Genomic DNA, 14,516 nt, shown 5'->3' with positions numbered 1-14,516 from the left:
TGTATGAAACGCAGCCACACTAAATCGGTACAGTTATAAAACAGCATTACAGCTTTTTACATCTGCACTCTAATGGTCGGTGTTACAAAAAGACCGTGCTCTTATGAAGCCCAGGCAGCCAGCTGCTTCATTTCATCTTCATCCTCTGCTCTCTTCCTGGTTGATGCTGCAGAGAGAGAGAGAGAGAGATATTAACTATTACCATCAACTAATGTAACAGTCAGAACCATTTTATTTGTTAGCATGAGGACTTGCATAGTGCTTTTCAGTTTGAAGGTCTCAGATCAATTTACTGAGTGGCAAGCTAAACATAGGTAATGCAGTAACAAAGCTGATGAGATGCCGCTCCTCTGCCCCACTATTATCTCACAATATAACCCTGAGGTTAACAGTATAGGTCTGATGTAACCCCTACTGAAAGACTCCCACAACAAACACATTTAAGCTCTAAAAGCTGTCACAGAGAGCAAGGGCCCACATGAACGCTGCCAGCTCTCTCACTGCCACTTGGGTGGGCAGGAGTGACCTACCCCTGGCTGGCTGGGCATCCTGCTACCTTTCCAAGTACTGCTGAAGAGTTCTGCATGTGCATTTCCAGTCTCCAAACACTCACCCCATTTTAATGTGAGGTGTCAATTATCAAAAGGGAGAAAGAAATTCCTGAACTTATCTTTGCTCAGGTGACATCAGTTCATTGCTGTGCTCACAGCAATTCCCAGCTCTGTACCAGGTCCCACGCACACTTTCTGTCTCTCTCTTTTCACCCAACTCTCCTATCACGCACCTTTCGCACTTCATGAACTAAAGCCTCACCCAAAGAGTCTCCACTCGCTGACCTACAAGCCACAAGCCCTATGGGGTTCAGCCCCGGCCGTCTCCACCTGCGGGCCATGCACGTCAGGATTTGCATTCCTCCAGGCAGCACTGGGACACTGTTTACTGGGTGCAACACCCATGTGCGCACGCTTACAGCAGCCAGTTGGCTCCCGCCTGCGGTAGCCTTACAGCCAGGAGCCACCATCTGAAGTGAGGCTGCAGCTACTGTCTGGGCACTAGAGGTGGGGGGAGGACATGGGAGACCAGGGGTCCCGTCCCTGCTCCAGAGGCCAGCACCACTGGCTCACTGCGTGGCTGGGGAAGGTCACTATGCCTCGCTCCGCCTCACTTTCCTCATCTCTAAAACCAGGAGGTTAGCACGCTTCTCCAATTAGAAGCATTACAGAACCATTACCTGTTGTTCTTATTTTGCTGTTGCTGTGTAACGGTAAGCACCCAGTTTGGTAAAAGATACACCAGTTTTGCAAGGCCTAAAACTGCATAAATGTAACAACCTAATTTGGCCTGAAGCAGTCATACAGACAGATGAAGTAGCCAATTAAGATAGTGAGAAGCACATGGAGATGGCCTGGGTTTAATAAAAATGTCAACTGGCACAGCTGGATCTGGAACAGGCTGTACGAACAAGCCATAACTACCCAGGTTGCAATTTGCACTGGGTTCTTCTAAATCCATTTTCTTTACTGGCTGCTCTGCAATTGCCTTAAGTAGGTGAGGCAACAATCCCAATCTGAACATTTTACACTGCTTCTCAGGGTTTTAAGTGCCGTCTGCCAAAACACATAACAAGAGTCTCTGAGCTGAGCTGGTCTAGGTGTGCTGCCCTTGCCACCAAATATTTATACTCTTTTACCAGCACTAGTACACAGCAAGTCTTTCAGCTATTACAGGACAATAGGGACACGGTAAAAGGTACAATGAAAAGTTGACTGTTTCTGGCTTAATTAAAAATGAACAGGGCAGAACTACAGAAAAATAACACTACTGCTTAATGCCAGGAATAAACCTGTTCCACAGAAAGCAAGCAAACGAATGACAGTATTTCTTTAAATGCGTCCTTCCTGCTGCCTCCTTCATTTCTAATTAAAATACCACTGGCAAATATCAAACCACTACCCTACAAAGCTGGATCTTCGTGACGCAAACATTCTGAATCTAGGTCAGACTCTAATTAACAAAGACTAAGGATTTAATTGCCAACAAGAGAAAAAAGGTGTCCCCATTCCTCAGTGATCTCCCTACATTTCAGTAGGAGATGCATTATTTTATGTGCAAGGTCAAGTTCCCCGAGTTTGCCTCCCCAAACCTACTCAGAATTTGATCCTAAATGCTTTCATACAGCAAACCAGAATTCCACTCTGCTTTTTTCTGATAAACAGATACAAAAATAGGAAAAGGAACCTATAATCCTTTAAAAGTTAAAACACAGTTAAATACATATCTGGAGCTCTCTCTTCCTCTCCTCTCGCTAACAACATGCCTTACTCAGGAGAAAGGTAAAGTGGGAAGCAGTTTACCAGGGTGAGAAGGCAGTGATGTGGACGGAACGCTTGGCAGTCTGACATCTCTCATTCCCCTGTTCAATTCTTCTTGCTCCAGTTCTTCTAATTCTGCCATCAACTCATCCTAAATTCAAGGAAAACATTATTTACAAATTCATTGTCCTGACAGTGATCTCAGGCAAGGGGACATTTAATGACCATGAAGCAAAGCACTACTGAAAAAACAGTTTACACCTGAAAACAAGTATCAAAAAACAGCATATGAGTGTGGGCAATTACAGTAAACCTTAATTGAAAGTTGAAAGGACAATGGAAGTTAGAAACAGGACAAGGAATAATATCAGAAAGAAAACTGATGGCAGTGTAGTACTTGTCAAAAAGGCAAACAGAGGGAAAAAAGGTCCCTCTGCCTTCCTCAGGTTTGTTCCAAATCTAGAGCCTGTACTCTTGCACGGATTCTCATTTTAGTGTGCAATTTCTCCCATTTTAAGAAGCAAACAGCTTCCACTGGTTACAAGGTAGACTGTCATCAAACGCTGCACTTCTGTCCTATCACACAAGTCCAGGATTATGTGTGATTTCAAAGCAGCACTAGAATCAGAAGTGTCCTCCTAGGTCCTGTTACTCACTCCTGAAACATGTAACACTCTTGGGCTTTTAGCTGCAGAAGCTGATTTCGACAGATGATCTAATCCACTTGTATAATACTAAAGTGGCTGCCCACTTTTTTAAAAAGCCAAAGACTTACTCCTTGGCTGGAGTTTCCCAAAGAAAGGAAGCTAAATATTACATGTCTGCAGAGAAACTGACCTTTGCCACATTCATAAAATGGTTTAAAAGGAAACAATGAGCAGAAGCAGCTGGGCAAAAAGTGGCTGTAGCAAAGCGAGATATACCAGGTATTGAAAAGGGCTTTGCCTACCCATTTATACCTTCCTTATCACCAACGTGGAAATTAAAATAATTACATAGCCACCACAGGCCTTCCTACACTTACTTTCTCATGTTTTTCTATTTTTAAGGCTAAAAAAAGGCTACAGTTTGCCTATCTGACCCAGTGCAAATACTAGGCTATCATCTAAAAATTTCAGCATCAGGTCTGCCCCTGATCGTGTTCAACTGACAGCTGATCTCCCCAAGAAAAGTGCAAGTTGGGGCCCCATGTCTAACTTAGGCATTTAGCTGAGGCGCACACGTGTCTGTACTTTAAGTCAGTGGTGTGAACGCAAGCTTCTTGCAAAGTAAATATCCAGGTTGTTGCAAAGTCAATGGAAACAAGTATTTCTGAAGACCTCTAGATGGCCATCTAACAACACTCGCCCACATCAAATTAGTCCTTACCAACCTCTGCTGAACAAGAAAACAACTAAGAGATGTGTCAGCCACCACAGGCTCTTGGAAAAAAAAAAAAAAAGAAAAAGAAAAAGAAAAAAAGGAGACAGTGATCAGGATCCTTACATTTTAACGTAACACTGTAATGGCAGAACATTTGCTCTTGAGTGGGAAACCCAAGTTTTAAATGCTTCTAATCCTCAAGCATGGATTTAACTTACGTTTCCTACAACTTGGGCATTGCTCTACAACTAGGTTATGGAACAGCAACAACAAATCCCCCTCCTCTTCTTGAACCTAGGCCAAAAAGATTGCAGAGGGATGATTATCATCTGAACTCTCAGGTTCCAGGCTCTGTCCACTGGTACGTGCACATTTTCCATTTGATTATCAGAAACCGGCCTCCAGGCAAGGGTCACCTCTCCCACCGAGCACCTTACTCAGGTAAAGCAGAGCTTTTTTGCATTCTTCATGACATAAGCTGTGTCCACCCAGGGAGAAAGAAGCCTTATGTTTTCGTGTCTATCTGGAGCAGCAGAAATTATATGCTTCTACAATCCCCTTACACCCATGGCACACATGTGAAGAGGAAATGTGGTCAAAATGTCCTTCAAAAAACTAAAATTAAATGTCATCCTCCAACACAAACCACCTCATAACCCAGCAATTAAGTCATTGACACTAGTGCTCTTAAGCTGAAGTGACCTGTAAAAGACTTCTCAATTACTGGACACATGCTGTTAAGTATTAGACTCCTATGCAAAAGCAGGTGCTGGTACAACAATGCCCCGTGTGACTGTGGCTTATCTGCCCAGAAGAGAAAACATGCCCATCAACTTAGACTACTATCCCTTAGGAACTTCCACGTCAATCTACAACATGCTTACGAAGTCTAGACTTGTAGAAGTTAAGCACTGACAAAAGGTAAGTGACAGTGCATAGCTGTTCGGGATAGCAGTATGCTTCTCAGTTGTTCGAAGCCCAGTTTACACAGGGCAAATCCCATTCCTTGTGCCAGTGATAAAATGTTTCTTGAAAAGTCTATTTACATTCAGAGTAGAAAAGCAAAATACAAAGAATTATTTTCTACTTCCAACAAATTATAACTGTTGAAAGAAACCTCCCCTCCCCTGCAATCAAGTAGTATATGTATTTTTCTTTGAGGTCCATTGGGGTACCTAGGGACGAATCAGTTGGGGAGAGGGTGAATTGTTTAATTCTTTATCTTTAGGACATTCTTCAAAAGATCCCTAGGCTTGGTCATTTTCAAACATAGTTAAAAACCAAAACCAAACCGGTTGTGATACCGAGCCTGATCCCCAGCTCTGCATTCCACAGATTCCAGGAATTTGGGGTATGCCTGACCCTTGAGTCCTCAGCCATGGTTGGATCAGAAATAAGTAATGTCCTGCTTAGACATACAAAATCAAATCCAGCGACGCTGGACAAAACGTACTGCAACAAATTTTCCGAAGGCCCTAAGTGCCTTGTGGGGCTTCAGAAGAAAAGAGCTCAAGGAAGAAATCTCATTGCCTCCAACAGCAATTACTTCTACATAATGGATCTACTTCTTCAGAGAATCTGGAAAACAGGGAACCAACCTGCACCTCCAATCACTAAAAAAAGACCTGAAAGAGCTGGTCCAAGTATTCAGAATTGTGAGCAGCAGCCTGTCCATGGCTCAGGAACATGTGCTTAGTCAAACGGATGTCTATTTGGAGCACAAAAAATTACACGTTTCAGTGTCCACTTAGAGCACCACAAATTACACGTTTTAGTGACCTCCTCCTTCCACAGTACAAACAAGAATAACTACAGAAGTGTGGTTAAAAGTATTTTAAAAATTCATATATAAATAAAAATATTTTTCCTATTTTACATATACAGGTTATTTTATTGTATTAATTTTATTTATTTTCTACATCTATGTGTGTATATACATATATATATAAAAAAATTATAAAAATGTCCTAGACAGGGTAGCTAGAACCAAGGAATTTCATATCCACACCTTTTGAGAAACAAACCACCGGAACAAGCCATCACACCACAGAATCACTATGGAGTCATTTAACAGGTAAAACTCACAGGTTTTACTGAAGTACTAACCTCATCAAACTCATCACCAAAGGCGGCTCGGTTTGAGATAGCGTCTGAAATTTCCTGGGCAACATCTTGCTGTTCAGTGATATCCTGCATCAAATCATCAATTTTGTTCAAGTCCCTGGCAAGACAACATGGAAACATTTTTTAAAGACACATCATTCAAATGCTACAGAAGGGACTCAGAGAAACTCAAACAGACTCTATCTTCCTCTTATGCCCATGGCTGGATAGACAGCAGAACTCACAGGGAACCTTTTTCCTAACCTACATGTTCTGGCAAGCTTCTGGGTCTCTTAGCCAGTCCAATCTCTTCCGCTTTCAGATTATAGCAAAAGCCAAACTGCAGCAGACTCTGTGTGTCTCGCTCTCTGTGCTTCTCATGCCTCTGCCAGCCAACAGTCACAGTCCCATGGCAGATCCCATCTCCTTCCCGAGGTCAAAACACCTTTATAGGCAGATCTTTTTTGATGTGAAGCCTTCACCTGAACTGGGGGAATTTAACAGGATTATAGCCCATTTAAATGCTTCCCCTTATTGTTAACTTCATTATTGTTTCAGTTCATGTTTACTTCTCCCAGAACAACCTTTCTGATTTAACTCTATTTATTCAGGCAGGAAAATGCCTCATGAACCAATATAGAACATATAAAAATATAGACCATATAAAAATACTACACACACAAAAAAAAATACCCTCTCTTTAATTCAGGTCTAATTAGTACTTTGAATCACACAGTACAGCTTATGGACTTTAAGTAAAGAAGTCCACCCAGCTTCTTCAACTAAGTTTTCTTCTGGAAGAACCAAGAGCAGAGGCCAGTCTCCACTGCCAAAGCAGGCTTAAAAAAAAAAACAACAGGTACCACACGGATGTCTCTAGTTAGCTAGACTTCCTTCTAGCCTTGCTGTTAAGAAAAGATATTTTTCTGCCAAATACAACATTTCAGCACCAATAGCATTCCTGACATTAAATGCTTGAACCCAAAATGAAGTCAAAACTGCCTGACTTGATAGAATAGACTGTCATGATGAAAGAGTTTGGAAGTGGTTAGCAAGCTCAACTTGAAAGCTATTAGGAAGCACTTACATGTTCTCATGCGCTTTTTTCATAGCTTGTGCAGCATAACCCATATTCTTGAGCACTTCTGTGTTGGTGTGGGAATTTTCCAGTGCCTCTCTCTGGAACTCAATGGTCGAAAGCGTCCCATCAATTTGATTCAACTGTTTCTCATACCTCTTTTTTCTCTTCAGTGCTTGTAAGGCAGCTGGAAAGCAGAGAGGCAAAGTGCACTGTGTATTTATACAGCAAAATGTAAGGATGAGTAGTTCAGCACCAAGCCGACCTGCAGAATTTATACTTCTCACTCTCCTACCTTACTAGTAGGGAGACAAACTTTGACCACACCAGATCAGCAGCCTGTTTATCACCAACATGCAGTTGCATGAACATGCTGGGAAGCCTCTTTTAGATTAGCACCACTCCTTTTAGCACCACAGGGAAGAGCAGCTTCTTCCTCCACTGCGGGAGATCTTGAACTCCATCCTGTGCACACAGGCAAAGCAGAGAAGATGGGGAGGAAAAAGAAAAACATCAGAGAGAAGTCAGAAAGGAGGAAACGGGAAAGAAAGAAGAGGTTGCAATACGTAAGTAAAAACTACGGAAGGCAGAGTAAGAAGATCTGTCATGATAAGCATATCTCCACCAATGCTGCTTTCTAAACTCTGCCTCAGCAGCAGAAGCTGTCCAGTATGATGGAAAGCCCAAATGGCCCAAAGCAGCAGGTGGGTTATTTCAGAGGAGGACTTGCATTTCTCTGGCTTTCAGCTGCACCTATTTCTTACAATCACTTGGGAGCATGATCTTTAAACCTTAGAATTTGAGAACATACAGAATCATAGAATAGTTTGGGTTGGAAGGGACCTTTAAAGGCTGGGGGTTTTTTGATAGTCCAGCCCCAAAACACAGAACTTTGTAGACACAGCCACAGTCAAATCCAGCTACTCCCCATTACCTTTGCAAATCGTTGAGATTAATCTTTTATATTTGCTAAGTTACGAGCAGCATACTTTGCCCAGAGTAAATCATTGCCAGAATAAATGCAGGTAACAAGCAGGAGGAGAAAAAGCCTTTCTCTTGGCCTCTGGGTGTGGAACACACCCACAACCTTGCCACAAGCATTTCCTGACAACCGTCCTTTCCAAACTGCACATGTGCCAGGCAAGAAAAACACCAAACCAACTCAAGAGACTGAGTTAATCCATTGCTTTTTCAATGCTGTTAATACCCATATCCCTCCCCTTATCTCTTACATTTAATTTTAATATTAGGCTCAGAGCCAGCAAGCAAGAACAGCACTGCAAGCCCCCAAACTCAACCGATACCAGCAACTACTGTTGCTGTCCTATTCCAGTAATTGCCTTGTAACACTTAACCTTGACACTGGGGTACACAACTTTTCAAACCAAGTTAGGATCCCTCCAAGGAGGGGGCACAGATTTATGGTGTGTAACAACACACTAAAAAATCTAGTGCTTTGTTGACAAATGCTTGAATCAACGCGGCCAGAAATGCTCTTTGTTAGCTGTGCAAGGCCAAGCCTTCACACAGACTAAGGTACGCAATGCCTTCTGGCACCCGCAGTAAAATGTTTCAGGACAGCAAACTGCAATCACAATAGATTCATCACGGTATTCAAATTCAAGATTTTCCCAGGTTTTGGGGGATGGTCCAAAGATCATGCAAACTCTGAAAAAGATGCATGAACACCTGATGATGTCATGAAAATGGCAAATGTGAGAATTGTAAAATTCCCATTGGCAATTCCAAAATACCTCAGTTTGACTTAATCCCAAACAATCTTTTAACCTACTTATTATTTCCCTACTTATTCCTTCCTCAGCTTCAGCTGAATCAAAATTTGATCCTGGATTCTTAGGTCAGGCAGCCAGAGATTCCAGGTGAATTTAATGGTCTGAAACTGTGCACAGCACTGGCTGTGCCAGGGATGACTCCAAAGCCCCATGGACTGAGATGCACTAACTTGCTGATGCAGACAGGCTTCAATCGGAGCAAGCAGCTACCACAGGGCAACATTTCCAGTTGGTGTTTTTCAGAAATGGGACTCTCTAATGGTGCTGTTGCTACCGGCTGCTCAGACAGAAAATGGATTTCCTCAGTTACAGACAAAGCAGTTGTTTTCAAAATCCTGAAGGTTCCTGTGTTAATATTTAATTAAACCACACCCAAATTAAGAAACCACAGAAGCAGCTAAACTCTGTGTGACTTCACCTATTCATAAACAGTTTTTCCTAATTATTGTTGTGCAACATACTATCTTTGTTGATTCTCTTTAGTGTTACCAGTGACTTACAGAACAAAGCACTTCATGGGAAAAATCAATTCATACTCCTTCCTTATCAACCAAGGCGCAATTCCCACAGCACACTATATGATTTTTCTCATTTATATTAAATGAATGCCCTCCATTACAGTGGTTTGTAATAGTAGCTCCTACAGCTAAGATAAGGGAATTTCCTTGTTATTTGAAATCTATTTTTCTATGATTTACAGATTAAATCATGAATTTTAAGTGCTTTTTTACTGCACATACAGGCTTTTTAAAATTTGTGTGCAACTCTTACAAGAAGATTGAAATGCTTCACGGAAATGCTACTGAGTTATAATAACCAAACTGAAGAAAAAAATCTATCAAAAAATAGAGAAATTGAGCAGAGAACATAAACTTACTTCACGGAAGGTCTAAGAAAGGCACTGAAAAAGGGTGTTGCCTATTCCAAAGATGTCAGAGAAAGACAGCCCAGGGAGGAAGAGTCTAAGCAGGGGTAGAGTCTGAGGAAGCAAGTGTAATTAATACCAGTTCAACCGGGAAGAGGTAGAAGTCTTCTCCAGGAAAAAAACAATCTCCTGCACGGTCTCTGTGGTGGTCCAAAGAAGCAGATTCAACTGCATTTCATAAGGCAGTGGTTAGCAGTTGGCTGGGCTTCAGCACATTTCCTGTGCCAGCAAGCAGGACACAGCTCATAGATTAGGAACCACTGCTTTTAATCTGAGTTTTTATTTTATTTTCAAGATAAGTGGCTGGAACAACGGTAGACTATTATGTTGGCTTAAGCATGCATATTGAAGAACTACTGTTATTAACATACAGAAGGACACTTTTCTCCTATCACTACCATGCTGACACTTTATTAAGGAAGCAGAAATGGCCAGCTGGGCAATACTAATCTTGGCCACACTGAATATCCAGGTTTCTAAAGGAAAGAACAAAAGTAGTGACATAGAAAGAGTTCTGTCACCCTCCTCATGGTTTGATGACAGATCAGAAGGAAAAGAGACAGTATAGCGACAACACCACCTTTACCTGCCAAGCCCACCACCAACACCCATCAGTACAGGAATTGCCAATGACCTCATCTTCTGAAGTAAAAATAAAAGCACTGTCAAGTAATCCTTAAAATTCCCAGGGGAAAACTGGTAAAGAAGGAAGAGTGTTTTTTTCAGAAGATGTAACACCACTGTGAAAATACTAGATCTAATTCTTGGGTACAGCTCACAAACCCCCACTTCAGTCCTGCGAGGGACCGATGGATTACAATTTCTTATCTCCCTTGCATCAGGGACAACCAAAATAAATGCTGCCGAGGCCATAACAACCATACCACCCTAAGCAAGCTCATTATCAGCATTCATAATCCGTAACACCTTGCGGGGGGAAGCCACGCGCAGTTACAACTGCAGGGCTAACTCAAGACCGACAATGCACTTGATTTGTTCTAACCACTTCAGTTCATGGCAAGACACTTGGAACGTGATCAAGAAGATCAGAGAACAATGGCTGTAACTCGCAGAGCAAAGACACACCAAAGGCTTCCTTGTATCTTCCCGCCAGGAGCCCTCAGTCCCAATCTGTCATGCACCCTGCCGTAGGTATGACCACCCTGTCCACACCAACCACACCGCTGTTCGGTTTCAACACCACTCTGGTTACAACTAAGTCACTGACAAGGAATGCTACGCAGCTACATAAGCCCTCCCCAAACATATTTAGCAGCATCTGCTTGTGAAAGCCTACCTGTTACCCCAACTTTCTATACATGCTTGTCCTCAGTAGTACTATGTGGCTCTCCATGGTTAAGGTTTAATCCTATTCTGGATTTAAAATCAAAACAAAATAAAAAATGGCAGCTATAGCTTCTTTTTAACTTAATTATTTTCATTTACCTGTTTTTTAGGATCTGGAAAGATTCCAGCCTGAAACAACACTCATTCACATGTATGTTATTTTCACAGGCATAGGCCCACTTCAGAAAACACATTTCCTTTTAAACAGAGTTCTCACATTCTCAGTACCACTTTCTGTCCTTTAAACTCTCCTGTATGGACTTCAAAATAGTGAAGATGAAAGGCCAGTTTGCAGACGGCAGCTGTGCACTGGCTGAAGCTGAGATACCCCCAAAAATACAGCGAGAGATGTGAAACAAACTCAAGATTTTATTTTTTTATCTGGAATGAGGAAAGTGCCAACTGTGAAAAGAAATATTGCTTACCATGACATAACCTCTGCAGGAGGAATTCCCATACACGTCACTGTTCTGACAACCCTCAAGTGGTCTAGCTACAGTAAAGTATTAATGGGGAATGCTGGGATCCTCTCACTCCAAAAGTGTAGCTAATTTCAGATCAGGTACAGGAAGTGCAGAGCTACTCACTTCATAAAGGAGAAGCCAAAAATATTTAAGTAATGTTTCACATCTATTTGCATAGCTAACGTGTTACGGCTTTTAAATTACGTTAAGCCTGCTGTCACATGAACCCATTCAAGAATCATCTGAAGTCATGAAAAATTGCTGATGCTTGAATCTGCTCTCTCGCACGTCAGTGTAACTGACTCAAACTCACGCATCTAAAAACCAGATGAGAGAGATCATGCCAATTTGGTGCATTCTCTATACCTATATATCTTGCTCCAGTCTCAGATGCTCCTGTTTTAGTTTCCACAGGCTTCTCCACAGTTGCAATGAAGAAAAAAACAACTTTAAAAAACACCTTTCAAGGTCCCTTTGAAACATTCACTTTAACAAGGCAATGTAGAGTAAAACTTTTATTTTCTCATGTGTATGTTACATAGCGCTAGATTTCCTCTACATGTATGTTACATTACAGAGATTTCCTCTGAACTCTGCGGCACAGTATGCCAGCTAACACACTGTTACATGAGAACCGACAGCAATCAACTGTAAAGCAACTGACATACCAAATGCAGGGATATTCTTGGGGATTTAAGTTTACTCCCAGTCCGCTAAATTCAAGCACTTCAGCACAGCAGGGTTAGTTCTCTTGTTTCTCCTCTATCTGCAGTTACACTATCCCGTTTGGGTTTAGAGCCATTTTTGGCACAAAAAAAATTCCCTCTATACTTCTTGACCGACTCCTGTCTCTTTACTGTCCTTAACTGCAGGTTCCTGAGCAAATGATAGGATAAAAAGGAGTTATTTTTAACCACAACCAACTCAACAATCCCATTTGCAGCATGACTCCACAAACAATGGCGTAGACAAAAGTAGGGGAACTGCATACTGAGCATAGCACTGGAAGCAAACATCTGGCAGAGAAGCTTCCTATGTCAGAGACGCTGCGTGCCTGAAGTACAAGGCCATAGTTCGACAAACACCTGGAACCAGCATCAACCAGCCAAGTTACAGGAGAAGCAGATCCACCTTCTCCCAATAACAAGTACTCATTCCTGCCTGTGCACTGCCCACTCCTTCACAGGCACCCAGGCACTTGTGCAGCTTGTGGACTCAACTAGGCACACGGAGCATAACCTAACGCAGGTAAAAGAAATAACCTGGCCAAAAAAACCCCACAACACCTCTGCATCTGGCTTTCTGAAACATACCCTTCAGGGAGCTCTGCCAAGGAAAGGAAGGGAGCAGGATGGGGGCAAGAGCAAGGCAGGAAGCATTGCTTCCTCCTGCAACCACGCCAGTTTAAAGTCCAGCCTTGGGATGAAGTTCCACAGCAGCATGTCCAGATCTAAGCAGGAATGACTACAGTCACTGGCCTGTTTTCTCGCATCAGCCCCGTCACTCAGGCATTCGCATGATGGACCCAGGAGCTATCTGGTCACTTTGTCCCACAACAAGTTAGTTTTCAGCTAGATCACCTCCCTGAACTAGCTGACTGCACCAGCACACAGGTGCCAGTACCTGCACAAGGGGACAAGGAAGGCGCTCCAGTCTGAGCCAGGGCAGTACAAAATGTGGGGCCAGGACATCCCTGACCGCTCCCGTGCCGCAGAGCAGCAGGCTCAGTTGCATGGCTGAACCGGCTTTACTCCCAACAACTGTTTGAGCCTTCAAATCTGTCCCATCTCAACCCATGTTTTCAAATCCTTTCTAACTAAGTTAGTCTAGTTAATCTGCCTTTTGCTAATGATTATTAAATGCTAAAGTATTAAAAATACATTAAAGGGCTAACTAAAACATCTTTAACACGCAGCTCCTCACAAGTTCTAAGTTACAAGGCATTAATTTTTTTAAATTATTGAGCAGCAGAAAGAGCAGATAAAAGAGCTACTTTCTCATTACATAACAAATCTTGAATTCAAAATGGTTTTCTTCTGTTTTGAAGTCTTTAAAGAAAAACAAAGCTCAGAACAGACAAACAGGACTCCACGGGACTTTAGGAAGTAATTAACTTGTTTCTCAGAGGCCTGTATATCCCCAAGGCATTGGCTAACATCATTTGCTCCTTAGAGATGCCAGCATCAGTATAATCGGGATTCAAACCTTATTGCCCCTCTGTATCCTCTCCTTTGCAGCTAACAGCAGCCCAGACCAATAGTCACTAATACTCGGAACGATTATTGATACTTTTTAGTGATACCACGTAGTCCCTATGCGATTTGAAGCAGATCACTGAATTCCCTTGTCCCTCAGCTGCCAGCAGTACCCTCCCCAGCCCACACAGCGGGGATAATGGGAGTTCACCCATGAGCATGCAGATTCTCACATGCTTCAGCTCCTTTGCTACCTGCACAGCCGATGCTCCACACCCGAGCTGTGTCCCTGTCACTCTGGCACCAGGTCTCCAGTGGATCCCTGCATCCACTGTGCTGCACAGCGTGAGCAAAAGCATGGCACAGGGAACCACGGCCAGCAAATCCGTGAGGAGCAAAGCATCCTATTACCTGCCCACCGGAATGAATCCACAAAGCATTAAACACTAACAGACGCCGAAGACCCGAAGCCACCATGGGGTCCCAGCGCGGCTGCGCCGCGGTGACGCCGACTCGGAGCCCGCAGTGGGATCACAGAGCCCCTGCCAGCCCCCGAGGCCCCCCTCCCCTCAACAGAGCCCTGTTTGCACCCCAGGAGTTACAGCCTCGCAAGCCACCCGAGCAGCCGCCGCCCGCCCCGCAGGGCGCTCCCAGGCTTCCCCAGTGGCGGGTGGGGGGCGGCGGGGCCCGGCCCCGGCCGGCGAGGACTCACCTCGCTTGTTCTTGGTGCCGTGCTGCCGGGCTGCCGCCAGCTCCCGCTCGATCCTCGTCTCCAGGTACTCCTGCTTCTTGCTGAGCATCTCCTCCGTCTCCCGCAGCCGGGCCAGCGCCTCCTGCGGCGAGGGCCCCCCGCGGCCCTTGGAGGCGGCCGAGCCGCCCCCCTTGAAGAACTTGGAAATCTTGCTCATGGCGGCGGCCCCGGCTCGCCGCCCGCCGA

The 14,516-nt window shown here is 43.7% G+C and overlaps 1 protein-coding gene across 1 annotated transcript; it reads right to left on the bottom strand.

The window, feature by feature from the left end:
* CHMP4C (charged multivesicular body protein 4C) lies at positions 1 to 14,487 on the bottom strand. The gene is made up of 5 exons (XM_086465312.1): positions 14,292 to 14,487; positions 6,865 to 7,042; positions 5,781 to 5,895; positions 2,355 to 2,463; positions 1 to 166 (listed from the first exon to the last, which is right to left on the bottom strand). Exons 1-5 carry the CDS (start codon positions 14,485 to 14,487, stop codon positions 102 to 104), a joined length of 663 nt encoding a protein of 220 aa, XP_086321438.1. The 3' UTR covers positions 1 to 101.
* Between the last annotated feature and the right edge of the window lie 29 nt (positions 14,488 to 14,516).

This window comes from Leptosomus discolor, chromosome 5 (genome assembly GCF_034619465.1).
Source record: "Leptosomus discolor isolate bLepDis1 chromosome 5, bLepDis1.hap2, whole genome shotgun sequence".
Classification (NCBI taxonomy): domain Eukaryota; kingdom Metazoa; phylum Chordata; class Aves; order Leptosomiformes; family Leptosomidae; genus Leptosomus; species Leptosomus discolor.
The sequence above is the reverse complement of the archived record's forward strand: the minus strand, read 5'-3'. Positions and strand labels throughout refer to the sequence as shown.

What these genes read in the sequence shown, in the direction of transcription:
- CHMP4C (XM_086465312.1), bottom strand. Translation starts at nt 14,487, where the DNA reads ATGAGCAAGATTTCCAAGTTCTTCAAGGGGGGCGGCTCGGCCGCCTCC. An exon ending in TTGGTGATGAGTTTGATGAG is followed by an intron (nt 2,464 to 5,780) that starts GTTAGTACTTCA and finishes CCTTGAATTTAG; the next exon opens with GATGAGTTGATGGCAGAATT. An exon ending in ATCACTGCCTTCTCACCCTG is followed by an intron (nt 167 to 2,354) that starts GTAAACTGCTTC and finishes CTCTCTCTGCAG; the next exon opens with CATCAACCAGGAAGAGAGCA.